Source organism: Psammomys obesus, unplaced genomic scaffold (assembly GCF_907164565.1).
Source record: "Psammomys obesus unplaced genomic scaffold, mPsaObe1.curated_primary_1811, whole genome shotgun sequence".
Taxonomy (NCBI): Eukaryota; Metazoa; Chordata; class Mammalia; order Rodentia; family Muridae; genus Psammomys; species Psammomys obesus.
In genome coordinates, this window is record NW_026587216.1 from 10,712,530 (window position 1) to 10,740,011 (window position 27,482).

The 27,482-nt window shown below is 38.2% G+C and overlaps 1 protein-coding gene across 2 annotated transcripts in view; it reads right to left on the reverse strand.

Annotated features, from left to right (window-relative positions):
* LOC129673485 (cytochrome P450 7B1) overlaps nucleotides 1-27,482 on the reverse strand; it is a 192,550-nt gene that overhangs the window by 33,901 nt on the left and 131,167 nt on the right. For both annotated transcript variants that reach the window (XM_055603293.1, XM_055603294.1), the window contains one exon: nucleotides 7,633-7,769. In XM_055603293.1, the coding sequence (XP_055459268.1) occupies nucleotides 7,633-7,769 (137 nt within the window). The remainder of the gene's footprint in view (nucleotides 1-7,632; nucleotides 7,770-27,482) is intronic.

Below are 27,482 nucleotides of genomic sequence, written 5' to 3' on the forward strand. Positions count from 1 at the left end.
TCTTTTCTTTTCCTTTCCTTTCCTTTTTTCTTTCTTTCTTCTTGTTGTCTCCCATTGTGTGTGTATGTTTGTCTGTGTATGTTAGGTACATTTGTGTAGGTGTGTGCATGTATATGTACAAGTACACATACACATTGAAGACAGAAATAAATACCAGCTGTTTTCATCAATCACACCCCATCCTTTTTTTTTTGTGTGTGTGTGTGTCTGTGTGTGTGTGTGTGTGTGTGTGTGTGTGTGTGTGTGTGACAAGATCTCTCATTCAACCTAGGGCTCATCAATTCAACTAGGCTGGCTGGCCAGTGAGCTCCAGGAAATCCACTTGTCACCATACAGTTACAGACACACCCTTCCACACCTGGCTTTTACATTAGTGCAGAGACTTCAAAATCAGATCCTTATGTCAGTATCTGGCATAGTACCAGTTGACCATGCCCCAAGCATGTGATACAATCTTTTAAAGGACCATCACTAAGAAGTTTAAAGTAACATTTCACTCTAGGATCTACACATTTTCTTCCTTGTTCCAAATTTAGCTGTCTTCCCTAAGAGAAGATTTCCTTCTTGCCTTCAAACTTCAATCTTTCTGAAGAAGATGTGGATCACCATAGAACTAGTTTGGTTTTCTGGATTTTACTTTTCAAGATAGTTTGAAAATACCAATAACCCCAGAGATTTTAGCTGGCTTTCCAACTTTTAATCTTCAGTATAAACAATTTAAGCTAAGTTTTCCAAAATTAATATTAATTTAAACCATCTGTCCACCATCTGCTAATGTGAGATTCAAAACCATAGTTTCTTTGTGTTCTGTAATCAGACAGTTAGAAAAATACATATACATTTATAAAATGAATTTAAACTTCTAAACAAAGATTTTTCTGAAAAGGTATCTTGAAGGCTATGAATGCTCAGTGATAATTTAACTTTTTTAAGTGTGATTTTATGTAAATGAATGCCAAGTGTCAACAGGCATACTGCCTAGTTCACAGAGATCCCAGTGTAGAAACAATATCTCTTGCCATGTTTTCAAAAGAGAGGAGAATGCTGTCAGAAGTGGATATAAAATATTGATTTCAAAAATTGCAGAGTTTGCATTTGTCTAAAATGTAAATGTCAAAATGAGGCTCATGTCTGAAAAGATACAGTATGAAATAATTTTTCTGCCCATTAAATTTGCAATGGTATCAATAATTTTAATATGTTTCTTGCCAATTATTTCATTTTTCTTCCCTTTTATGGAAAAGATTGGGACTGCTAATGCCAGCTTTCTTATATAATCCATAAATGCTTTACTAACACAACACTTTTTTTTTAAGTTCTATTTTCTTAGGAAGCAAATGTTATAAAATACAAAATAGTTTGATAATTGTGCTTGGTCCAATATACAATGTGTATACGTGAGTTTTGCTGTTTTCATGTGGATTTTGGTACTAAGTAGACATGGGAATAGGAATTCAAGTGATTTGTTTCACCAGTCAATGAAAAGGTTGATTTTAAATAAATTTTCTAAAATTATTTTAGAAAGATTTTAAAGATTAAGACCTTAATCTCCTTCTGCATATAGTTCTCCAGCAGATTTTGGGTTGAATGTCAACTTATAAGCATTACTTGGGCAGCTAGACTGGTAACCAGCTATTTATTTGTTAAGAATGACCACCATTGTGTACATACTCCTGTGTATTAGAGAGATTTCACTAGCAGTTGAAAATGATGCACAATGGAGCTTCTCTGTGGTGACATTTAGGGAAAATGATTTCATTGCACTAACACACACACACACACACACACACACAAAACAACAACAAACAATTAGAGAACTATTTTCTGCAGCAGGTCAAAAATTTGTGTGGTTTCTCATGGAGAGCTACACCTTTCAGTTTCTCTATTAAGGTGACAATTTTGTCCCTTAAGACTTTTGGAGATGACAAACATTTTCATACTCTGCAAAACCATGCACGCAGCAATGGCACACGATAAAGACAGGGTGGACAACTTTGACCTTCATTTATTTTAAGCTATATCAAGAATTGAACATCAAAACTTTGTGTTCATAAGACTTCTCAATAGGAATGTATTCAAATGAATGTAAGACAAAAGGTGGGGGAGGTATCAGAGCCTACTCTCTGGTGCCTGTTTACCACCAAGTTAAAAAACATCCCGATGATTAGATTAGTTAGACAATCAGTGTTAGAATTAAAGATTAAGGCAACATATTTGAGCATGTGTTGATTGTTTTTGTTTGCTTGGGTTTGGTTTGTATATGTGCATGCGTTTATGCTTACATACATAAATGCATGTGTTCTTGTAAAGGATAAAGGTTAACCTCGGTGTTGTTCCTCAGGTACTACCCACCTTGTCTTTTGAAAAATAGACTCTCACTGGACTTATAGTTAACTTAGTGGAGTCAACTAACTGGACAGAGATCCCCATAGATCTTTCTGTCTCTTCCTCCCCAGTGTTGGGAGTATAAGTACATGGCATCATGTAGCAAGCATCTTGCTACATGACCTATTTTTCTAGGCTTCCTCTTATAAAACAGTGTTTTCCCTGTTGTTGTTGCTTATTTGTTACATATTTACAGGATCTTGATTTTGATGACTGGCCTCAAACTCAAGACCCTCTTGCTTAAATCTTCCAAGTGTTACATATACATATACATACATACATATATTTCATTTGCTTTTGGTTTTTTGTTCTTTTTATTCACTTTACATCCTGGTTGTAGCCCCATCCCTCCTCCCCTCCTGGTAACACCCTTCGTCCATCCTTGCCTTTTCCTCAGAAAAGGGAAGCTCCCTTTCCCATCTACCCTAGCTCATCAAGTCCCATCAGCACTAAGCTTGTCCTCTTCTCCTGTAGCCTGGCAAGGCAGTCCCACCAGGGGGAAGTGATCAAACATTGGTAAAGGAGTCTCTGCCCAATGCAGCCCCCAACTTCCCTTACTAGAGGACCTACATAAACCCTAAGCTGCTCCTTTGCTACATCTTCATGGGGGGCCTAGGTCCAGTTCATGCATGATTCTTGGTTGATGCTTCAGTCTCAGCAAGCTTTTTGGGCCCCAATTATTTGATTCTATTAGTTTTCTTGTGGAGCTCCTGTCTCCTCCAGGTCCATTGCTCTTTCCTCCCAATTTTTCCTAAGACCCCTTATGCATCATCCACTGTTTGGATGTGAGTAACAGTATCTGTTTTGAGGCACTGCTGGGTAGCATCACTCAGAGGATGACTCTAATAGGCTTCTGTCTGGAAGCTTAGTAGAGCATCCTGCAAAGCATCCTTCCCACAGGGTGGTCTTTAGCTGGGCCAAGCATTCATTGGGCCTCAATCTATGCACTACCTGCTCTATGTTTATCATTACACACCTTGTAGGTTGGGTAAATTTGGGGACAAAGTTTTTGTGGGTTGGTTAGTTTTCCCCTCCCTCTCGTAGGATACTAGTCAAGTTAGAGGGTATCCTCTTCTGTCTCTATGGCCTCTGCTACTAGGAGTCTGTGGTTAAATCACCCTCATATCCTGTGCACTTAGTGTTTTCATTAGTATGTGGCAGGATGATTTTCTTTTCTGGTCCAATTTATTTGCTGTTCTGTAAGCTTCTTGTACGTTTATAGGCACCTCTTTCCTTCTATGATTTTACTGGACATATTTTCTGGGCCTTGGAGCTGAGAGTCTTTTCCTTCTTTTATTCCTATTATTCTTAGGTTTGATGTTTTCATAGTGTCCCAGATTTCTTAAGTTCTGTGTCAGGAGCTTTTTAAATTTAACATTTTCTTGGACTAATGTATTGATTTCTTTAATTGTATCTTTTACCCTTGATATTCTTTCTTCCATGTCTTGTATTTTGTTGGTGATGCTTCTATCTGCAGTACCTGTCCTCTTCTCTTGGTTTTCCATCTCCAAGATTGCATCAGATTGTGTTTTCTTTATTTCTTCTAGTTCCATTTTAAGGTCTTGAACAATTTTATTCATTTCCTTCTCCTGTTTGATTGTAGTGTCTTGTATTTACTTTCTTTAAGGTATTTGTTCAGTTCTTTAACCTATCTGTATTTTCCTGGGCTACTTTTAGGGATTTATTTTCCTCCTTTAGGGACACTATTTTTTCTTGCCTTTTCGGTGTGATAATATATATAGGGCTTGCTTTGGTAGGACTGCTGGTTTCTGGTGATGTCAAATAGCCCTGGGATTTGTTGCTTGTGTTCTTACACTGACCTCTAGCCATCTTGATATCTCTGGTAGTAGCAGGTCTGGTAATCTCTGATGGTCAGAGAGTTTGGTACTAGGTAGAGAGAGCTCTAAGTTAAATGTTGCTAGGAGCCCCACACTGGCCTCCTGGGGATGATAGACAAGTGATGTAGGTCAGAGCCTGGGTACAGCTTTTCTACAACCTCCTTGTCCCAGGTGGTTCCAGTAGATCAGGGAGTGGTCTTTAAGCTGAATGGTGTTCTGCCCAACTCAGGCCTCCATGGGCTGGAGGACTTCTCTGCTGTCTGTGCCCTGGGTGGGTCAGGCAGATCAGGAATATTAAGAGCAGGCAACTCAATGGCTGGCTCTTTGACCTCCCCACCCCCCAAGAGAGGAGCAGTCCTGCTAGGCCACAGAGGAGGGCTTTGCAGCCAGTCCTGAAAATATCTGATAAAACAGGATCGGATGAAAGGGGAGGAGGTCCCCCTATCAGTGGACTTGGAAAGGGGCACGGTGGAGATGAGGGAGGGAGGGTGGGATTGGGAGGGAATGAGGGAGAGGGATACAGCTGAGATACAGAGTTAATAAAATGTAACTCATAAGAAAAAATAAAATAAAAAAAGAGCAGGCATTGACATTATAGACTGAGATTCAACTACTCAGCAACTTGCTAGCCTAGCAGGCACTGAGCTCCTGGCACTCAGACTCTGCTTGACTCTGCCATCCTGGGCCTAGGACCCTGTATGTTTGTATTGTCTACCTGGCCTTCACATAGGAACCAGAATATCCCTGTGTTGGGTTTGGGGTGCTGCCTCCAGTCTAGACACTGACCTTGGGAAACCAGAAGTGATCTGAGGTCTGGTTGATGGAACAAAGCGCCTCTGGACCTTGGGGGCCCTGTGTTCCAGTAGGCAGAAAACACCATGAGGGTGCAGCAAGTGCTGGTCTATGCTTGGCACCTAGGCCCTATGAATTGGGGCTTTTGTATCCAGGCAGGGAGGGTGGAGGTGATCCAAGGTCTGGTTCTGTTGCTAGTTTACTCACTAGCAGTCTTTGATCTTCTGCCACTCAAGATAGAGTATGCTTTGGTTGCCATGATCTTGGTAATCTTGTTTTTTTTTCCTTTGAAAAGTGAGTAAAACTACAGTTTTCTGTTGAATAATTTTGGTCAACTTTTGTATAAGACCTTTAAAAAAGCTGAAAATTTTAATAATTTTTACTGCTCACTGGAAATTTGGAACTACATTTTAAATTTGTTTTAAGAAAGCTATTTTTTTTCTCTGTGGCTTTAGTTTAGCCACACACACAGAAATAAAGTGCTATATGTGTCCTTTACCTGCCTAATAGTATTTCATCAGCTCTAAGGTGTTGAGGATTTTTCCCATCGAACATCTATTATGAATCAATCAGTGCTGAACTCTGGACTAAATTGTTAGAGTCACAAACATAAGAGGGCTAAGATAGAGGGTTGAGTCATCAGTAAACTTTCAATGTATGAACTGCAGTAGCAGAGGTACTGTGGATAACTGGGCTCCAGTGAAGAGGTTCCAAAGGTTGTATGCTATGTTCAAGAAAAAATCTGAGGAGGAAGTGATATACAAGTGATGTACAATATCCACTCAAAAGTCAGGTGAGAGAGGAGTTCTGGCAGAAAGAAGGGCAACAGGAAGGACAAATTCATAATGTCATGGTAGGTGTGGAGGAACTTTCCAGCAATGAGGCATATTAATGAGATTATAAGATCAAGGCAGGTAGCATGAGGTATGGGAGTAGACTTTATGGGGGTCTTGGAAAGATCATATTAAATGTTATACTTCTTTGTAAGATGTATGATTGTTTTTATTTCCATTTATCTGAACTTACAGTTCATGCAGTTATCATTGGAAGAGATTTGTCAGCTGTCAGGGAAAAGAGTAAGTTGTAAATCCTGTTCCTGGGTGAATTAAAACTAACCATATCTATGAGTCAATCAGGTTGCTTCCCCATCTTTTTAGTATGCCAATGGCACATTTTTATGATAGTCACTAGGTACAGAAAGTTGCCTCTGATCTTTGGAATAGTAATTGCAAGCAGAAGACTGCCCTAGTTCTGTAGGAGCAGAATAAAGAAGCTATAGAGAAAGATATACTTACATAGAAAGACAAGCATATGTACACTCCAGTAAGGACACTCAGAGTCAGTAGAAGAATATGAAGGGGAAGTTTCAAGAGAGTTGGGAGCAACTGGATATTTTAGGAAAAAAGGGGAGATAAGCAAGGCAACAAGAAGAAAGTGCTAGTTAGGCTGATATTGACCATGAATGAGATTAAAAAGCTGGTTACCATTAGGGGTACTCCAGAATATAAGGGAGAGCACATGTAAGTTACCTTCTGAAAATACCTACAAGATAGAGATGGAGATGGAGATAGATATAGAAACATAGATAGAGGAATGAAAGAAGGGAGGGAGGGGAAGGGCAGAAAGTGGCTTGTTAAAGAAGAACAGTTGGGAAGAAAGGAAAAAAGAGAGAGGGAGGGAAGGGAGTAGGGAATAAAGAAAAGAAGGAAGAAAGCAAGCAAGCAAGGAAAGAGGTAGAAAATGCTGAAAATAACAAGATGAAAGCAGGAGACATTTAATGTGGCTTTAAGCTAAGGACAAAGATCCCAAAAGGAAGAAATATAGGTAATAGATGAAGGACTTGTTATGTAACAAGAAAGAGTCACGCAAACAGGTACATGTTTCATTTTTTAAAGCATTTTACAAAATTGGAACTACAACGAGCAATTTAAATGCAGAAATATACTTGAGACTAGTGTTTGCAAAGTCAGGAAAGAGAAATGATCATGTAAAGAAATTCAGACTTTCAGAGCTGTGAAACCTTTCTTCATGGTATTGGAATGGTGCGTAAATGACACCATGTATCTATGAACAGTCAAAGTATGATAGAAAAAGTAGACTGGAAAGCAAACAAGGGTCTTTGAAGCATGCACCCTCACGAGCACACCAGTTGGAATGAATTGCTATAGTGAGATGAGATGCAATTAGCTGTGACATATTCACTATTTTCCTGTGAAGGGGAGAATGTGGACATGAGAACTCTAAGCTGTGAGCCGAACTGCCTTACACTCCTAAAAGTGCTGTGTAAGGAAATCTCACAAACACATACACACACACAAACACAAAAACCAAAAATCACAGTCTAGCTCTTTTCTTTAAACTCTTCTCAAATAAACTAAACTAACCCAAAACAAATTGCCAAGTAAAAACAAGAGAGTGGCTTCTTTACAAAGTGTCAGAGGATTCTGTAACCAGGTTTTATGTATAATTATTGCTGCATAACACGTGCCATTATTTCAGATTTGCTTTCCAATGCTAGATGAATGTTCCACACTTCACCTATGCGCAAATGTGAAGACATTAAAGAACAAGCAAGAGATTATCACACAAGAAAAGAACTCAGAGCAAAGCTTCTTACCTCCAAGCAAAACAGTGAAAATGTCACCATATTTCCTTTGAAGAGTTTTCATGAATGTTAAAGGATCCTTTTGAAATTTCAGGGTCATGCCAAGATAAGGAAGCCAACCTTTTATCAAGGGAGGTTCACCAGGGCACCTATGAAAAGAAAAAAAATCAATAAAGAATAAAAATATTCTTACTTTAACACATGTGGATTATTTATCCATTCTAAATCAATGCATGAATTGCACATCTCCTGACAGTTCACCTCTTTATGGATTCTTATGCTATTCTGACATATTTATGAAGCTTTTTCAGTTTGTGTGGATATGGTATATGTAGTTTAATCCCCTGTTTTTGTTGAGCAACTTTTCATACCTTTTTTCCCTCTAAGGATTCAACAGCTCCTTAAGAGGTAAACCACAGTCTGATATACTTATCATATGTCCAGTTTTCCATCATCATATCACTGTACACCTGAAGTGTCTGTGGCAGGACCAGAAGGTAACCAAATCAGGCAATTGCTTAAAAAAACCAGCATGGTAACAAACTGACAATTTTGTAAAATAATTTCTGATTTTTATAAGTCATTCTATAAATGTTACCTATTAAATCTAGTAAGAACGAATCGTGATTGTTTTACTTATATAACTTTTATTGCATGTATGTGTTTTGGCTGCACACATATTTGTGTACCAAGGGATTGAGGAGGTCAAAAGATGGCATTATATATCTGGGAAGTAGAGTTACAGACAATTGTTAGCAACCATGTGGGTGCTGGGAAGCAAATTGGGGTCTTTTGAAAGAGCACATGTGCTCTTAATCTCTGAGGTTTCTCTAGGACTCTCCACCCCAACTTATTTTTAACTAACATATGTAGGTGATGATTATGGCAAGTGTGATGGCTGATGTGATTGTCAACTTGAAACACCTTCTAAGAGGAAACCTCAATTCACAATTGCCTCCATCAGATTCGTTTGTGTGTCTATTTGACACACCTCAGTTGAGGAATTGCCTCCATCAGATTAGCTTGTGGACATGACTTTGGGGAGTTTTCTTGACTGATAAGAGATGGAAGATGACCTAGCCCACTGTGAACTGTGCTACACTGGGTAGCTGTTCTTGAATATTATAAGAGGATTGGTTAAATTAAAGCACTAGTCAGAAAGATGAGGGAGGGAAGAAGAAAGGGAGGAAGGGAAGGACAAAGAGAGGGAAGGAGAGAGAGAGAGAGAGAGAGAGAGAGAGAGAGAGAGAGAGAGAGAGAGAGAAGATTCTCTGCTTCAGGCATTCAGGGGTGGTTCAATATACAGAAACCCATCAATGAAATCCACCATATAAAAAAAAAACTGAAGGAGAAAAACCACATTATCATCTCCTTAGATGCTGAAAAAGCATTTGACAAAATCATACACCCATTCATGTTTAAAGTCTTAGAGAGATCAGGGACACAACACATATACCTAACATAGTAAAGACAATATATAGCAAGCCTATAGTAAACACCAAACCAAATGGTGAGAAACTTAAATCAATTCCACTGAAATCAGGTACAAGGCAAGGCTGCCCATTCTTTCCATATCTCTTCATCATAGTATTTGAAGTCCTAGATAGAGCAATAAGACAAGTAAAGGAGATCAAGGCAATAAAATTGGAAAGGAAGAAGTCAAAATATCACTATTTGAAGACAATATGATAGTACACATGAGTGACCTTCAAAATTCAACCAGAGAAATCCTTCAGCTGATAAACACCTTCAGCAAAGTGGCTGGATACAAAATTAACTCAAAAAAATCAGTAGTCCTTCTGTATACAACTTCCTGAACAGAACACCAACAGCACAAGCTCTAAGAGCAACAATCAATAAATGGGACCTCATGAAGCTGAAAAGCTTCTGTAAAGCAAAGGACACTGTCATCAAAACAAAACGACTGCTTACAGATGGGGAAAGAATCGTCACCAATCCTTTATCTGACAGAGGACTAATATCCAGTATATATAAAGAACTAAAGAAGCTGAAAAGCAGCAAACCAAGTAATCCACTTAAAAAATGGGGAGCAGAGCTAAACAGAAAACTCTCTGTAGAGGAATATCAAATGGCAGAGAAACACTTAAAGAAATGCTCAACCTCATTAGCCATTAGGGAAATGCAAATCAAAACAACACTGAGATTTCACCCTACACCCATTAGAATGGCTAAGATCAAAAACTCAAGTGACAACACATGCTGGAGAGGTTGTGGAGAAAGGGGAACCCTACTCCACTGCTGGTGGGAATGTAAACTTGTACGACCACTCTGGAAATCAATTTGGCACTTTCTCAGACAAATAGAAATACTGCTTCCTAAAGATCCAGCCATACCACTCCTAGGCATATATCCAAAAAAGGCTCAAGTACACAATAAGGACATTTGCTCAACCATGTTTGTTGCAGCTTTATTTGTAATAGCCAGAAGCTGGAAATACCCCAGAGTCCCCTCAGCTGAAGAATGGATGCAGAAATTGTGGTACATCTACACAATGGAGTATTACTCAGCAATGAAGAATAAGGAAATCATGAAATTTGCAGGTAAATGGTGGGACCTAGAAAGGATCATCCTGATTGAGCTATCCCAGAAACAGAAAGACACACATGGTATATACTCACTCATATAGACGTATAATATAGGATAAACCTACTAAAATCTGTACACCTAAAGAAACTAATCAAGAGGGAGGACTCTGGCTAAAATGCTCAATCCCCATCTGGAAAGGCAAAGAGGATAAACATCAGAAAAAGAAGAAAACAGGAAACAAGTTAGGCACCTGCCACAGAGGGCCTCTGAAAGGCTCTGCCCTGCAGACTATCAAAGCAGATGCTGAGACTTATGGCCATCTGTTGGGCAGAGTGCATGGACTCTTATGTAAGATGTGGGACATAGTAAGAGCTGGAGAGGACAGGAACCCCACAAGGAAAGCAACAGAACCAGAAAACTTGAACACAGGGAACTTCCCAGAGACTCATATTCCAACCAAGGACTATTCATGGATATAACCTAGAATCTGTGCACAGAAGTAGCACATAGCAGTTCAGTGCCCAAGTGGGTTACATAGTAATGGGAAGAGGGACTGCCTCTGACATAATCTGATTGGCCTGCTCTTTGATCAAGTCCTCCTGAGGGTGGAGCAGCCTTACCAGGCCACAGAAGATGACAATATAGCTACTCCTGATGTGATCTGATAGACTAAGATTAGAAGGAAGGAGAAGAGGACCTCCCCTATCAATGGACTTAGGGAGGGGCATGCATGAAGAAGGGGGAGGGAGGGTGAGATGGGAAAGGGAGGAGGGAGAGACTTATGGGGGGATACAAATTGAATAAAGTGTAATTAATAAAAAAATAAAATAAACAAGAAAAGAAACATGAAAACAAGTCACAATACAGAAAAAAAACGTGGATTTTATTCTTCATACCTTTCCCTTATTTTCATTCCTTTAAAATTTTAAAAATTATATATTTGAGGCAGGGCCTTGCCTTGACTGGCCTTGATTTTAATATGGTCTTACCTCTGCTTCCTGATCTCCATACTGTGATTTACAAAATTGTAGCACCAAATCCTGGGTAATTTGTTTATTTTCTTGAATACCGACAGTAACAACAAAGACTGATTTTTAAATTTTTTCAAGTTTTTTCATTGTTATTTAATTATTTTTATTTTTATTAATTGCAGTTTATTCACTTTGTAACCCCCCTGTACCTCCCTCCCTCCTCCTCTCCCAATCCCACCCTTCCTCTTCCCCACCTGTGTCGCTTTCCCAGTCCAATAAAAAGAAAGTTCCTCCTCCCCTTCCCTGTGATCCTAGTCTATCAGGTCTCATCAGGAGTGGCTGCATTCTCTTCTTCTGTGGTCCAGTAAGGCTGCTCCGCCCTCAGGGAGAGGTGATCAAAGAGCAGGCCAAACAGTTCATGTCAGAGGCAGTCTCTTTCCCCATTACTACGGAGGCTATTTGGAGACTGAACTGCCATAGGCTACCTCTGTGCAGGGGTTCTAGGCCATCTCCATGAGTAGTCTTTGGCTGGAGTATCAGTTTCAGAAAAGACCCCTGTGCCCAGACTTTTAGGATCTGTCGCTGTCCTTGTGGAGCTCCTGTCCTCTCCAGGCCTTGCTATCTCCCACTTCCTTCATAAGATTCCCTGTACTCAGCCTAAAGATTGGCTATGAGTCTCAACATCTGCCTCAATAAACCCACATACTTATGGACACCTGATTTTTGGCAAAGATGCCAAAACCATACAATGGTAAAAAGATAGTATCTTCAACAAATGGTGCTGGTCTAACTGGATGTCTACATGTAGAAAAATGCAAATAACTCCATGTCTACCACCTTACACAGAAATAAAGTCCAAGTGGATCAAAGACCTCAACATAAAACCAGACACAATAAATCGGTTAGAAGAAAAAGTGGGGAAGAGCCTTGAACTCTTGCACATGCACACAGTTTTTCAGAAGTCAATGTGGAGTGTCTTCCCTTTTACCCCTCGCCATATTATTTTGAGTTAAGATCTATCTCTAAGTCCAGAGATTACTGATTGGCTAGACTAGCTTGTCAAGAATGTCTGATTGGCTAAAGTAGCTTGATAGTAACTTCTTGGGGGCCATCTGACTCATCCTCACACATTCTCCACTCAGTGTTGGGGTTACAGACACAAGCCACAATTCTCAACTTTTACAGCGCTGCTGGGGTTCCAAATTCAGGTCTCATGGTCATTTGGCAGACACTTCGTCCACTGAAGCATCTCTCCAGCCAGTTTCTACCAAACTATTAAACAAGAAGAGACCACACACATGAATAGAGAGCAGGACCTCAGTTTGGAACTTGTTACACTTCTGGCCCAAGATCCTTTGAAGTTCTTAAGCATTCTAGTTCACAACACTTACTTTCAAAATAGTAACTCATTTCCTTGATCTACTCTTACTGTGTCTGGCTTAATGTTGCATTATGAAAACAGTTTAGTAAGGCCTTTTTCCATATTCTAATTGAATACATCTAATGTCATCTTCTATGCTATCATTCAACCAAAAGCTGTATTCTTCATAGGGATTCCACAGGCAAGAGGATGGGATGCAGAAATCAAAGGCAATATCAGTAGTGCTCAGAATTAGGGAACCACATTAGGATGCCATTTTATTATTACAGACATCACAGGGACATCATTTCTAACAGCTGTATTTATTTTGGCAGCAAGTTTAAGACTACTAAGCACCATTTCACAACTGTGCACAGTTATGGAAAAAATATAGACATTCTATTCAAGGGAGATAACATTATCTGTCTTTATTGGTATATTTATAAAAATTATGTATAAAGGAAACACATCACTATAGAGGTTGAGAAAGGCCTGTTGACACATGAAACAAGGCAACTAGTGCTATTTTTTATAGTCATGCTCCATGACTTTAAAAATGAACTATTCATTGCTCTCTGCTCAATGGGGACAGAGGATACTCAGTGCCACTTGTGGCTAAAAAAATCCTAAAGCTGGAAGGAATCTGGACTTTAGGGTTTTTGATACATAATTTAAAAGCCTATAGTTCACACTTTCTCTTGATCTCACTTTAACAGTACATATATTTTCAAATCAATATTTTATTAAAATGCATGCCAATAATATTCATTTGATATTTTTAAGTGTCATCAAAGTTATTTGCATAGACAATTTCATCAGCACTTGAGATTTTTCTTTTATATGTCCTTGGGCATATCTTAAGATCTATACAAAAAAATGTCAAGTCCAAAATTATCTGAAAGTAAATATTAGAGAAATATAAAAACACAACATAGGATACTCATAACCAAACTTTGGGCAAAGTGCAGGGAGTATTTTTTTAATTTTTATTTTTTTTAATATTAATCACAGGTTATTTACTTTGTATCCCAGCTCTAGCCCCCTTCCTCATTCCCTCTCAATCCTACCCTCCCTCCCTCATCTCCTCCCTGTCCCCTTCCAAGTTCACTGCTAGGAGAGGTCCTCCTCCCCTTCCATCGGACCATAGCTTATCAGTTATCTTCAGTACTAGCTGCAATGTCCTCCTCTGTGGCCTAACAAGGCTGTTCCTCCCTCGGGGGTGGGGGGAGGTAAAGGAGCCAGTCCTTGAGTTCATGTCAGAAATAGTTCCTGTTCCATTTACTAGGGAAACTCACTTGGATACATGGGTTACATCCAAGCAGGGGTTCTAGGATATATCCATACATATGGTTGGAGAAACCTTCTAATGGAGAAACAGACTCATAGAGGACCCCCGTGCCTGGCTATGTCATTCCTAGGCATATATCCAAAAGATGCTCAAGTGTACAACAAGGACATTTGCTCAACCATGTTTGTAGCAGCTTTATTCGTAATAGCCAGAACCTGGAAACAACCCAGATGTCCCTCCACGGAGGAATGGATACAGAAATTGTGGTACTTTTACACAATGGAATACTACTCAACAATTAAAAAAAAAAAAAGGAAATCATGAAATTTGCAGGCAAATGGTGGGGTCTAGAAAAGATCATCCTGAGTGAGTTTTCCCAGGAGAAGAAAGACACACATGGTATATACTCACTTATATAGTACTATAAGATCTGATAAATATACTAAAATATGAGCAACTAAAGAAGATAAACAAGAGAAAGGACCCAGGGTAAGATGATCAATACTCACTTAGAAAGACAAATGGGATGGAAATGGGAAGTAGGATAAAACAAGAAACAGGACAGAAGCCTACCACAGAGGGCCTCTGAAAGACTCTACCTAACAGTGTATCAAAGCAGATGCTGAGAATCATAACCAAACCTTCGGTAGAGTTCAGGGAATCATATGATAAAAGGGGGAGTTAATATGCTTGGTAGAAGACAGGAGCTCCACAAGGACAAAACATGTCAGGGTGAGGGGAGTTTTATTAAAGAAGGAGGAGATAGTAAGACATGGAGAGGACAGGAGCTCCACAAGGAGCTTTTCAGTTTACAGAAGCTTTTCAGTTTTATGAGGACCCATTTATTGATTGTTGCTCTTAGAGCCTGTGCTGTTGGTGTTCTGTTCAAGAAGTTGTCTCCTGTACCAATGAGTTCTAGGGTCTTCCCCACTTTTTCTTCTAACCGATTTATTGTATCTAGTTTTATGTTGAGGTCTTTAATCCACTTGAACTTTAGTTTTGTGCAGGGTGATAAATATGGATCTATTTTCATTTTTCTACATGTAGATATCTAGTTAGACCAGCATCATTTGTTGAAGATGCTATCTTTTTCCAATGCCCCTAAACTGAAGAATGGATACAGAAATTGTGGTACATCTACACCAATGAAATATTACTCAGCAATGAAAAACAAGAAAATCATGAAATTTGCAGGTATATGGTGGGAACTGGAAAGGATCATCCTGAGTGAGCTGTCCCAGAAGCAGAAAGACACACATGGTATATACTCACTCATATAGACATATAATATAGGATAAACCTACTAAAATCTGTACACCTAAAGAAACTAATCAAGAGGGAGGACTCTGGCTAAAATGCTCAATCCCCATCTGGAAAGGCAAAAAGGATGAACATCAGAAGAAGAAGAAGAAGAAGAAGAAGAAGAAGAAGAAGAAGAAGAAGAAGAAGAAGAAGAAGAAGAAGAAGAAGAAGAAGAAGAAGAAGAAGAAGACAGGAAACAAGTTAGGAACCTGCCACAGAAGAAGGCCTCTGAAAGGCTCTGCCCTGCAGACTATCAAAGCAGATGCTGAGACTTATGGCCAACTGTTGGGCAGTGTGCATGGAATCTTATGAAAGAAGTGGGACATAGTAAGATCTGGAGAGGACAGGAGCTCCACAAGGAATGCAACAGAACCAAAAAATTTGAACACAGGGGTCTTTACAGAGACTCATACTCTAACTGAGTACCATGCATGGAGATAACCTAGAACCCCGGCACAGATGTAGCCCATGGGAGTTCATTCTCCAAGTGGGTTCTATAGTAATGGGACATGAACTGATTGGCTTGCTCCTTGATTTCCTCCCCCTGAGGGGGAAGCAGCCTTACCAGGGCACAGAAGATGACAATGCAGCCACTCCTGATGAGATCTGATAGACTAGGATCAGAAGGAAGGAGAGGAAAACCTCCCCTATCAGCAGACTTGGGGAGGGGCATTCATGGAGAAAGGCAAGGGATGGTGGGATTAGGAGGGGAGGAGGGAGGGTTTTATGGGGAGATATAAAGTGAATAAAGTGTAATTAATAAAGAATTAAAAATAGTTTTATGGAAGAAAACAAACAAAAAACCTATTCTAGAAATTACTCATATTCAACCCATTACGAATGGCATTTGAAAGCAAATCACAGAGATTATATGCTCCTACAGATGAGTCTATAATGTCTTACTGGCACCACATGTTGACTTCATAATAATGATCGTCAATGATGTCCATAAATGCTAGTGTTTTGGAGAGTTCGGAGAAGGAATACACCATGTAGTCTCTGTGGTGCTTGTCCACCCTGGTCCATACCCACAGATCAGGCACTTAAAGTCAATATTCTTACATGTGCGAGTGTTTTATCTGCATGTGTATGTGTGTGTCATAAGTGTATTTCTGGTGCCTGCAGTAGTTGTAAAAGGGTGTGGGAACCACTGGAAATATGTGGGAACCTGGAATCCAACCTGGGTCTTCTGCAAGAACAAATGCTCCTAACCAGCAAGCTAGCCCCACAATCTACTTTTAAGTGAGGAAAGTAGAACACTAGCTCCAGAAAGAACAAATTATTTTCCTAAAAACATACATACTAACAAAAAGCCTGGTAGTCTTCCATTTTAGGTGGTGATGTTAAGAGACATATTCATTGGCATCTTCTGATTCTTCAGCCAACAAGGTCACAGTGCTTCCAAAGAGTATTTACTACTTCACAGAAGGACCATCAGCTAGGCTGTTCTAATAATTTCCTCCTTACATTGAAGTTACAATATTTAGAAAAGAATCATACAGAACTGTTAGTTCCTTTTCATTGTTATTTTCTGTAACATGTACATGATAGTTTAGAGTTTAAAGTGAAATCATTGTAAAACATCTAGACAAAAAGATACACTTTACCAGTGAATCAAAGCATCAGGCAATGTCACTTTTTAAATGACAGTCACAGGAGGAGGCATTGCTTCAGCCTGGCTCTTTAAGGCTTTACTCAGAGAAAGAAACCTCTGATACAGGACACCCAGCCTCCACTCCTTTCTAAACCCTAAGGTATCTCACCTATGTAGTTAGGGAATAGTTGATTTCCCCCTTCGATATGCAACATATATTCTTTAGGGACTCATGACTGATATAAACACAAGTAAACTGCAAAATATCTGTTTACTCCAAGGATATGATCTATAACCTCCTTTCACAATGAACATTAATTCAGCTGTCTAGAAAAATTACACAATTCATTATCATAAGTAATCTCTATTATGTCTTATGCTTAACTTTCATCTCCCCTGCGCAGTCCCATAATCTCACAAATCCTCTGGTGTTATGTGATTAGCATCTGGTGTTCACATATCCTCTGCTTCAAAGCAAATGCATGAGAACTCCTACATAAAAATGCCACTACCTAGGTGTAAAGGATTGGACTGTGTTTCTTTGGTGATATTTTCATGCTCTTCTAAAAGATCTGTAATGATGAAAAACACTACTGAAAGTTTGGGTGATATATAAGTGGCAAATCACTTAAAATTAGACTTAATCTCCTGGCAGCAAAGATGGCCACAATTTAAGTGTTTCTGATAAAGAGCACTCTGGGAGAGAAGTGTAAAGAGAGCAATGATGAGTGGTCAGACACTTTCATTATTGGCATGCAGTCTGAGCAAGTCCAATAAAACATGGCTAACACACCCCAGAAGGCAGCTTTCAAGCTATGCACCAGTTTGAACCCTCAGCCATAAGTCTGTATTTGTGGAAGTTTGAAGAGTTTTGGCCCCCATAGATTTATGTGTTTGAGTGCTTGGTTGACAGGGAATGACACTACTAGGAGGTGTGGCCTTAAAGTAGGTGTGGCCTTGTTGAAGAAAGATTTTTACTTTGGGGGCAGGCTTTGAGGTCTGCTATGCTTAAGTTCCACCCAGTGTGGAACTCCAGTCTCCTCCTGGTTGCCTTCTGATGATCAAGACTTAGAATTCTAGGCTCTTCCAGGACCATATCTGCCTGCATGCTTCATGTTTCTTGCCATGATAATAAAATGGACTAAACCTCTGAAAATGTAAGCAAGCCCCAATTAAATGGTTTTCTTTATAAGTGTTGCCTTGCTCATGGTGTTTTGTTTTGTTTTTTTTTATATAATAATAAGACCCAAGGTCTTATTATTTATTTATCTATCATAAAACAGTATGCAACCCTGTGATTCAAATAACACTCTGTATTGTACATGCCTTGCAAAGTTGGCACCATTTGGAGATTTATAATAATGCCTGGACAGAGTGAAGAATTTGCAAATACTTCTTTGGATAAGAAGCTGAGCCTCATCAATATAGGATTTCACTGTGACATCTCACTGAGGTCATATTTTTGTTTGTAAGTTTTTTTGCAGGGAGGGGTACCTAGAGGACACATGAAAAAAATTTAATTCAAGTCTCTCTCTTCCTCCCTCCTTCCCACCTCTCTACATATTTGGTACTATACAAATAAATACAATATCTCTTAAAAACTGACTCTTAAGCCATGAGTCAATGAATGAGCACATGACTTGCATGTATCTTTTTATTTTAGTTCTTTGACACAAGGTCATGCTATATAACCTTGGCTGTCCTCGAACACAAGGTTCTCTTTCCTCTGTCTCTGAGTGTCATCATGCCTGCCTTGCAATCTATCTCTTCGTGATTTTGGTTATTGGTGCATAGTTCAAGTTTTCGTGCTTTTCCAGCCTCCAGAGTATTCACCACACTAACTTAGGCCATTTTATGCCTTAGTTCTCTGGCTCTTTCTAAAAGCTCAGTTACTGACTGCCTAATGTTTGCTTCTGTCTCTTAGTCTTGAAAGAGATCTATTGCTGTATTTTCTCTATGTAAGGATCAAATAAGCTGTTGGATATAAAGAATATAAGGCAATGATGTGAACATAATATAAATCAGAATGTTAGCTGTTTTGCATCAACACTGTCTTCATGAGAACATGGTATCTCATCTCTATTCTGACTTCATCCTAAATGTTGATAGCACACTACTTGTTTCCAAGATCTTTTCACCTCATTTTTATGAATGCACCTTCTTTTGCCTAATTCAGATGTTGGTTTATTTTTTCAGCAATAACCTTATACTGTAGGGATAAGGTTATTGTGTGATTTAAATGCTGAATTCTGTACCCCCCATGTCTGGTTGCAGTCCTTGTTCTGGGAATCTTCTGTCTCAATGTTGTGCAAACACTGCTCCCCAATTGTTCCCTGATATGCCAGTTGAACAGGGGATAGAATAGGGCGGGAAGTCCTTCCAGTCAGTGGAGGAGGATTTAGAAGAGGAAGTAGGGGACTGAGCCACAAGGAGAGGTACAGGAGCTAGAGCAAGAGAGCTACAAATTATGAGTATCTCTGAGATGAACACTGGGAGGAAGCCAAATTAGCTTAGAGGGTTTAGGATAGAGTTTTAAGTGCTCAGTTAATGTACTGTGAAGCTTGTTAAAATGACCAGGTAAACAGAGAAACTGAGGAAAGAAAAGTTTTATAAAAATAATGTTAACATTATACCTGAAAGAAGTGGCTCAAAATAGCAGTAGATCTCAGAACAATGTTAACCAAAAGTATTCAGTCATTGGCCAATCTAACGAGAGAGGGAGGGAGTTGTTTATAATTGAAAGATTTTTTTCAACTCTTTAATAAAAATAGAAAACCATGCAACTGACTTTGTAATTTCTGAGATGACTAATTGTTAATTTATTTTACAGATGGGATTCAATTGAACTCCATGGAAAAGATCTGAATTCTATCAACTCATCATTTTTTACATTTGATTAAAACAGATTTAATAGAGAACTAGAAATCATAATTTTGTGAAACCTAAATTATAATAAGACTAGTTTAGAAAGCCTGGGCAATGACAACAAAGAGATTAATTGAATGTTTTTAACACAACAAAAAATGCTGTACAAATGCAGGTTCAAGTAATCAATGACATCCTACTGACCCATACCAATTAAGATATGAAATCCCCTGCTGTAAGCCAGCACCAAAATCATCAAATACAGAATTACAGGTTCCCTGATTTACTATGGTGGGCAACTAAAAATAGCTTGATGACCACATACTTTGGTTACTTTTCTCATTGTGATCATTTTGGACTTACAAGAAGCAATTAATAAAGAGTAATTAATTTATTTTGGTGTTTAATTGGAGGGTAATATTGCGCACTGTGGCCAGAAAGGCACCATGGCAGCGATATAAGGTGGCTGATACCCTGTCTGCATTCAGGAAGCAGAGACAGATAAATGTGGGCACACAGCCTGTTCTTTCACTTTTTATTAAGGTTAAGATTCCATACCATGGATGAATCTTCTCACACTTAGGGGAGTCTTCACTCTTCCTCATACTTTTCTGGAAATATATATTCTTATGATGATTATAAATCAACCGAGTTGAAAATCAAGGTCAACCATCACACCATGCTTTACATCTCCTGAATGATACCATAACCCAAAACATGCTTTAATGTTGGATTATAGAGTTGCTGAAAAAGTGAATGTCCTTACATTAATCATACAGCACATAACATAGAAAGGCAAAGTTTGAGCCTGCCATAGCCTAGAGGGAATTTTCCATTGCTAGTTTTGGCTATAGATTTTAGTTACTGCACAGGAGACTATGACTAACCCAGAGAACTTCCTCTCATGACCACTGGACCATGGGACACAGAAGACAAGACACCATATTCACATATAGTGATCTCTAAGGAGGAACTACAAATTGTAAAATCCTATTTGAGATGGACCCTGACATATTTTAAATACAATTCTTGTAGGGTTTTTAAATTTTTTTTGTTAATACTCTTCTATTTTATCTGTGACCTTCCAGTTCTTATTTGGTAATATCAGTTTTCATAATTTATGCCATTATAATTACTTAAATATTATTCAACTCATAGGTTCTCATTTTGCCTGATTTTACAAGAATTGATTACTCATTCTACCCTTTTAGCTCATTCTATTTTTTTAGTGTGGCCAGACACATTTCATATAACTTCTATCTTTCATTATTCTTTCTTGTATTCCTATTACTAAGACATTTTCTATACCTTATCCATTTTGCAAATTATAGTACATCTATATCTCTAATTTTTAATAGTCCTTTGTGATCTGAGTTTATAATACAGAATTGTATTGTGTTTTTGTTTTATGAATGCAAAGTATCTTTCTGTGACTGTTAAAGGTAATTATTTATAATGTTTTTGTTATGTTTTAAGAACTGTATATCTTCTAGGAACATTTTTATGTTTGTTTTGTTGTTACTGTTGTTGTTAAATTTTCTCTCTTTTGTGTTAGAAACTTTCTTCATGTCTCCATGACACTTGGTTTTCTCTCACTGGGGAAGAAAGGTTGTGTATGTGTTGGTGGGGCCAGATGGCTTAAACACATAGTGTTTGGAAGAAGACATCATTTTGGTGTGATAATTCCTTACTAGTTTCTTGTGTCAGGCTGTATTTTTTTTATTTTAATTTTGTATGGGGACTTGGAGAATAAATTATGATATACAAAGTGTAAGTATGTTAAGGATATTAGTTTTCTCTGATGTAATTCTCAGAGAAAATTAACAACCCTAAAATGTAAAAGCAAGAAGAACTAGTGTAAGAAATAAGCTGGCAGGCATAGTTTTCAGGCTTGTAATTGCAGCACTTGGGAAGCTAAGTCTAGCCTGTGCTGAATAATAAGATATAATCTCAAAAATATGAAAATAAAATAAAGGCATGCTTATTTTTTTCTATTTAAAAATTTAAATATTACCAAAGTCAATACTTTTTAAATTTTTCTTCAGAGCCTGCCCCCAGAAGACAGATATCTTAGGTCCCAGTAGACAGAAAGCATTAAATATGTGAGGATTCTAGTGTCATATACTTTCTCCTCACTCCTCAAAAATAGCTGGATTTCAACAGGCCCACGCATTAATAGAAAATAAGGCACAAGTTAGGCAAACATAAACCCCTCTTGGTAGTGTAAAGTGCCGTTCCACCACTGTAAAAGCTACCTGGTAAGTTTTCAAAGGAACTTCATGGTGATTAATGAACTTTTCAAAATTTATTCTCCAAACAAGGACAATGCATGGAGTTAACTTAGAACCCCTGCACAGAAATCGCCCAAGGCAGCTCAGTATCCAAGAGGGTTCCCCAATAATAAGACTAGGGAACATCTCCTTTTTTCTCAAAATTAAAATGTTCATTTCAAAGAATAAATGGGAAACAAACAGTATATTTACATTGAAATGCATAGAAATGCTGGCTGCAGGGGATGACTTGTAAACTTTAGGGGGGGCTATACAGAGAATCCTTACTATTCTCTATTAGCAAGACAAACAATGTGTTGTATTTACAATAGCAAGGAAACGGAATAGGCTTGGACGCCCTTCAACAGATGAGTGGATAATGAACGTCTGGTACATTTATGCAATGGAATTTTATTCAGCTGTAACCAAAAATGAAATCTGTAGGAAAATAGATAGATCTGGAAATGATCATGTTAAGCAAGGTGACCTAGACTCAGAAAGAAAAATACCATATTTTTTCCTTATATGAAGATCCTAGCTTTTAATATATTTATATGTACATATGGGAACATGGGGGTAGAAAGGTCAGAGAGAGGGCAAGAAAGAGGTGAGACAATCAGCAAAAATAAACTCTATGTGAAAATGTGTTAACAGAACCTATTACTTTGTGTGCTAATTTAATTTTTTATTTTTAAAATTTTATTTAATTCAAAATTATTTTTATATAATAGATTGCAGCTTCTGTTTTTTATTGTGCAGATTAATATTGCACACTGAAAAAGAAATAGAAAAATCAAACACTGATCTTTAAAACTCTTATAAAAATTGTTCTATTAATTACACTTTATTCACTTTTTATCATGCTGTACCCTCCTCCCTTGTTTCCTCTCAATCATTCCCTCCCTCCTTTTCCTCCTTCCATGCTCCTTCCCCTGTCCACAGCTAGAGGAGGTACTCCTTCCCTTCCATCTGATCCTAGCCTATCTGGTCTCCTAAGGAGTGGCTATATTGTCTTCCTCTTGGCCTGGTAAGGCTACCCTCACTCCCATCCTCAGGGGGAAATGATCAAAGACCCAGCCACTGAATTCATGTCAGAGACAGCCTCTGATCCCATTACTAGAGAACCCACTTGGACATGGAGCTGCCATGGGCTACATCTGCGCAGGGGTTCTAGGTTATCTCTAATCATGGTTGGTTGGAGTATCAGTCTCAGAAAAGACCCCTGGGCCCAGATTTTTTTTTTGGTGCTATTGTTCTCCTTGTGGAGCTACTGCCCTCTCCAGGTCTTTTTTTCTCCCCCTTCTTTCATAAAATTCCCTGTACTCTGCCCAAAGTTTGGCTATGAATCTCAGCATCTGCTTTAATTCCCTGCTGGGTAGAGACTTTCAGAGACCCTCTGTGGTAAGCCCTTGTCCTGTTCCTTGTTTTCTCCCTTTTGCAATGTCCATCCTGTTTGCCTTTTTGAATGAGGATTGAGCATCCATCTTACCCAGGGTCTTCCTTCCTACTTAGCTTCTTTAGGTGTACAGATTTTAGTATGATTATCCTGTATTATATGTCTAATATCTACTTAGAACGAGTATATACCATGTGTGTCTTTCTGCTTGTGGGATACCTCACTCAGGATGATCTTTTCTAGTTCCCACCATTTGCCTGCGAATTTCATTATGACTAAGATCGAAAACTCAAGTTATAACACATGCTGGAGAGGAGGTGGAAAAAGGGGAACCCTCCTCCATTGCTGATGGTCACATAAACTTGTACAGGCACTTTGGAAATCAATCCAGCACTTTCTCAGAAAATTAGGAATACTGCTACCTCCAAATCCAGGTAACCACTCCTAGGAATATATCCAAAAGATGCTCAAGTATACAACAAGAACATTTTCTCAACCATGTTCATAGCAGCTTTATTCGTAATACCCAGAATATGGAAACAACCCAGGTGTACCTCAGTTTAGGAATGGATATAGAAATTGTGGTACATTTACACAATGAAATACTACACAGCAATTAAAAACAAGGAACTCATAATTTTAAAAAATTTAAGGGAGAGACAGAGGGGCTGGTGTTGCCATGCCATATGTGGTCCTGAGTTTGATCCCCTGCATGCATGAGGAAAACCAGTGTTCTGGTTTGCAGATGCAGTCCCAATGCTGAGGAGGTGATAGCTTTGTTCCCCATATCCCTGGTGATCTCTCGCTAGACACTCTAGTCACATGGCAGTTATTATGTTCCTGCAAAAGATCCTGCCTAAAAACTAAGGTAGATAGCTTGCATGGACTGACACCTGAGAGTGACCCCTGGCCTCTATATGTACACACATGTACCCACACAGCACACATAGACATGCGCACACACAAGCACATAAAAAAGAGGGAAATAATAAAAATGGTTATCACATGAACAAGTATCTCACTAAATAAGGTACACAGATGGCTAATAATGGCATAAAGTATTCAGTGTCCATAGTCTGTGGAGGAAGCAAACATTAATAGCTAAAATGAGATACTGCTGCCTACTTGGTGGGGAAAATGACTAAAACAAGAAAAGAATAAGTGTGCAACATTCTGACAAGGAGGAGATGGAGTTCTTCTACATTGAATGTAGATTACTACAGTCTGTTTGCAAAAAGTATTGCACTCTCTTGTAACATTCTGCATACACAGAGTATAGGGACTATTAATTCCACTCTAAGACACCTTTGAGTAAGAAAAACACTTGGGGAGGGTCTTGCAGGCAGAGGGTGGAGGAAAGAAGGGATCAGGAAGAGAGGCGGGAGGGAACCACGGTGGGGGGAGGGATACAAAGTGAGTAAAGTGTAATCAATAAAGAAAAAAAAATCCTTAAAAAAACCCAGAGAGCCATTTTGATATTTTTTCATAATAGTAATTATTTTATTTAGAAATATTGCATTCTAGAACTATTCATAATTTACAGAGATAGTCTAGCAATGAATCCCTCACTTATCCATTCTCAAAAAGAATGCTTTATTTTTCATGAATCCATGGCACACAATTTACGGGAAATGTTTGTAAAAGACTTGTTTTAGTACTCAAAACCCAATTAAAAATGTTAGCCTTAAAGTTTTAAAAAAAAAAAGAAAAACAAAAATAAAAATACTTATTCCCTCAAAGACTTACTGTTAGGAAATAATACAATAATTCAGAACCTGATTCATGTTTCTATTTATATGAAACTTCTAGGAAAGATAAGCTAGAGGCCAAAGACAGATTGGTGTTGCATTGGTATTTTAAATAAAATTGGAGATTAACCACAAAACAGCATAAGAAAACTCTGAGAGGTGATAGAAGTGCTTTAAAGGCATGCTGATGCTTATACTACTGTATCAGCTAAGATGCATCTAACTGTACAATTAGAACCTCATGATCTGCAAACCACACCTCAATGAACCTATGGAAAAAATGAGCAACGATCTATTATCAATTTTATTTTTCAACTGTCAAAGTATATACCTCTCAGAATTTACATTTAATTTTAGATTATTAGTTGCAGTAAAAGCTGATTATTATATAGTTGTATACATTTAGGTAGTGTTGGTAAAATGCTTGAGAGAGTGTTGACAATTCTGTACCATTTCTGCATATGAAGAAACATTTTAATTTTCTTATTTTGCAAATAAAACTCTCGAATGACTTTGCTAACAGACATATGACTTCCACAAAACCTCATAAGCAGAAGAGGGTCCTGCAATTGAAAAGAACTCCCACAAGTTACCTAGTTTGCTGGCACAAACCAGCAAAGAAAAGCATGGCCAGACCTCCTAACTCCAAGGATTTGCTTCCTCTGCCACAAGGAAAGAGAGGCACTTGTCATCTTTGTAGGCATCTTGTCATTCTGAAATCTGATTTTTTTTATTCCTGATATGTTTTGCACTTGCAATAAGCCCAGAAGTGATTACTGTATAAAGTAAATAAACATAAGATGTTATCTCCCATAGGGCAACTTCTGTGTGTGTTTAAATGAGCCAAGATGAAGAGACACTTCAAATAAAGACTCAGCTGGAATAGCACAGCTAAGAGGCCGCTTAGCTTAAAAGAGAGTCTGGCACATAGCCACTATGATTCATAAACCATAATGTAATAAAATTGTATGAACAAGATTCTAATTTCCATATTCCACACAGGTTACCTGAATGAGCCATATGAGAGCTAATTTTTGGAAACAGCATTAATTCTCTGGAATCAAAATGATCCACTTTATACCAACCAGCATGTGGTAGCTGAAGGACTTCCACACCAATAGCCCATCAATACTTTTCTTCCTTTGCTACTCTCAGAAAGGCATCTCTAAACACATCTTTATTTACATCTTGATCTAGTTAAATACCCGTTTTAAGCCATCTGTGGACAATGAAAAAATAACACAAAGATAAGGGATTTAGAGAAAAAAAAATAGGAGGACATCTTAACCAAAAAGTTTTAAAATCTTCAATATCACTCAGAGATCCAAGTTTGTTCATTGTAGCAAAATGAAGAAGAGCTTGGAGGATTTGCGGCATCGAAGTTGCTCAAGATTAGAAACAGCAATGTTTATACAAATGATTCACACAAACTATATCTTACTATCTTCTCTGTTAAGTCTCCAAATAACAAAGATGAAGACTGATATTCATCAGATATCTTGCCTGAATGAACTCACAGATGCCAGGCTTAGTCACATGATTTTTCCTTGACCAAGGCATGCACTGTGAGAAATGATGACATGACCCAGTAAAAGCACAACAATGCTTGTGTTGTTTTCTCAAAGCAAGATTGTCCTTTGTGGAAGGTTTTCCTTAAATCAAGAATGTGGGATGAACATAATTACTTGTAGTGAACACAGAGCCTGAATAAGAAACTCAACAACAGCTGCTGAGTTAAAGCCACAGATAGATTTGTGTTTAAGTTCTGTTCTTTTGCATATCTCACTTTGAGTACCAATGTTTTCCAATTCTTCCAAACCATTGGGTAAAACATGATATTGAAGAATATTTTTTTTAGGTTACATAATATTTTTTTGTTCATATATGCCAGTATTTTCTTTATCTATTCACCTATTTATGGACATCCTCAGATGACTCTACTTCATGGGGCCAAGAAAGAAATTAGGAAAACAATACTCTTCACAATAACCACAAAGGACATAAAGCACCTTAGTGTGAACCTAACCAAGCAATTCAAAGACCTTGAAATAAATCCACACACTTATAGAAAACTGATTTTTAAGACAGGTGCTGAAACCATTCAATGGAAAAAAAGAAAACATTTTCAGCAAATGGTGCTGGTCTAACTGGATGTCTACATGTAGAAAAATGCAAATAGATCCATATTTATCACCCTGCACAAAACTAAAGTCCAAGTGGATCAAAGACCTCAATATAAAACCAGATACAATAAACCTATTAGAAGAAAAAGTGAGGAAGAGCCTTGAACTCATTGGCACAAGAGACAACTTCCTGAACAGAACTTCAACAGCACAGGTTCTAAGAACAACAATCGATAAAAGGAACCTCATGAAACTGAAAAGCTTCTGTAAAGCAAAGAACATTGTTGTCAGAACAAACTGACTGCCTACAGATTGGGAAAGGATCTTCACCAACCCTGTATCTGACAGATGGCTAATATCCAGTATATATAAAGAACTAAAGAAGTTAAAAAGCAACA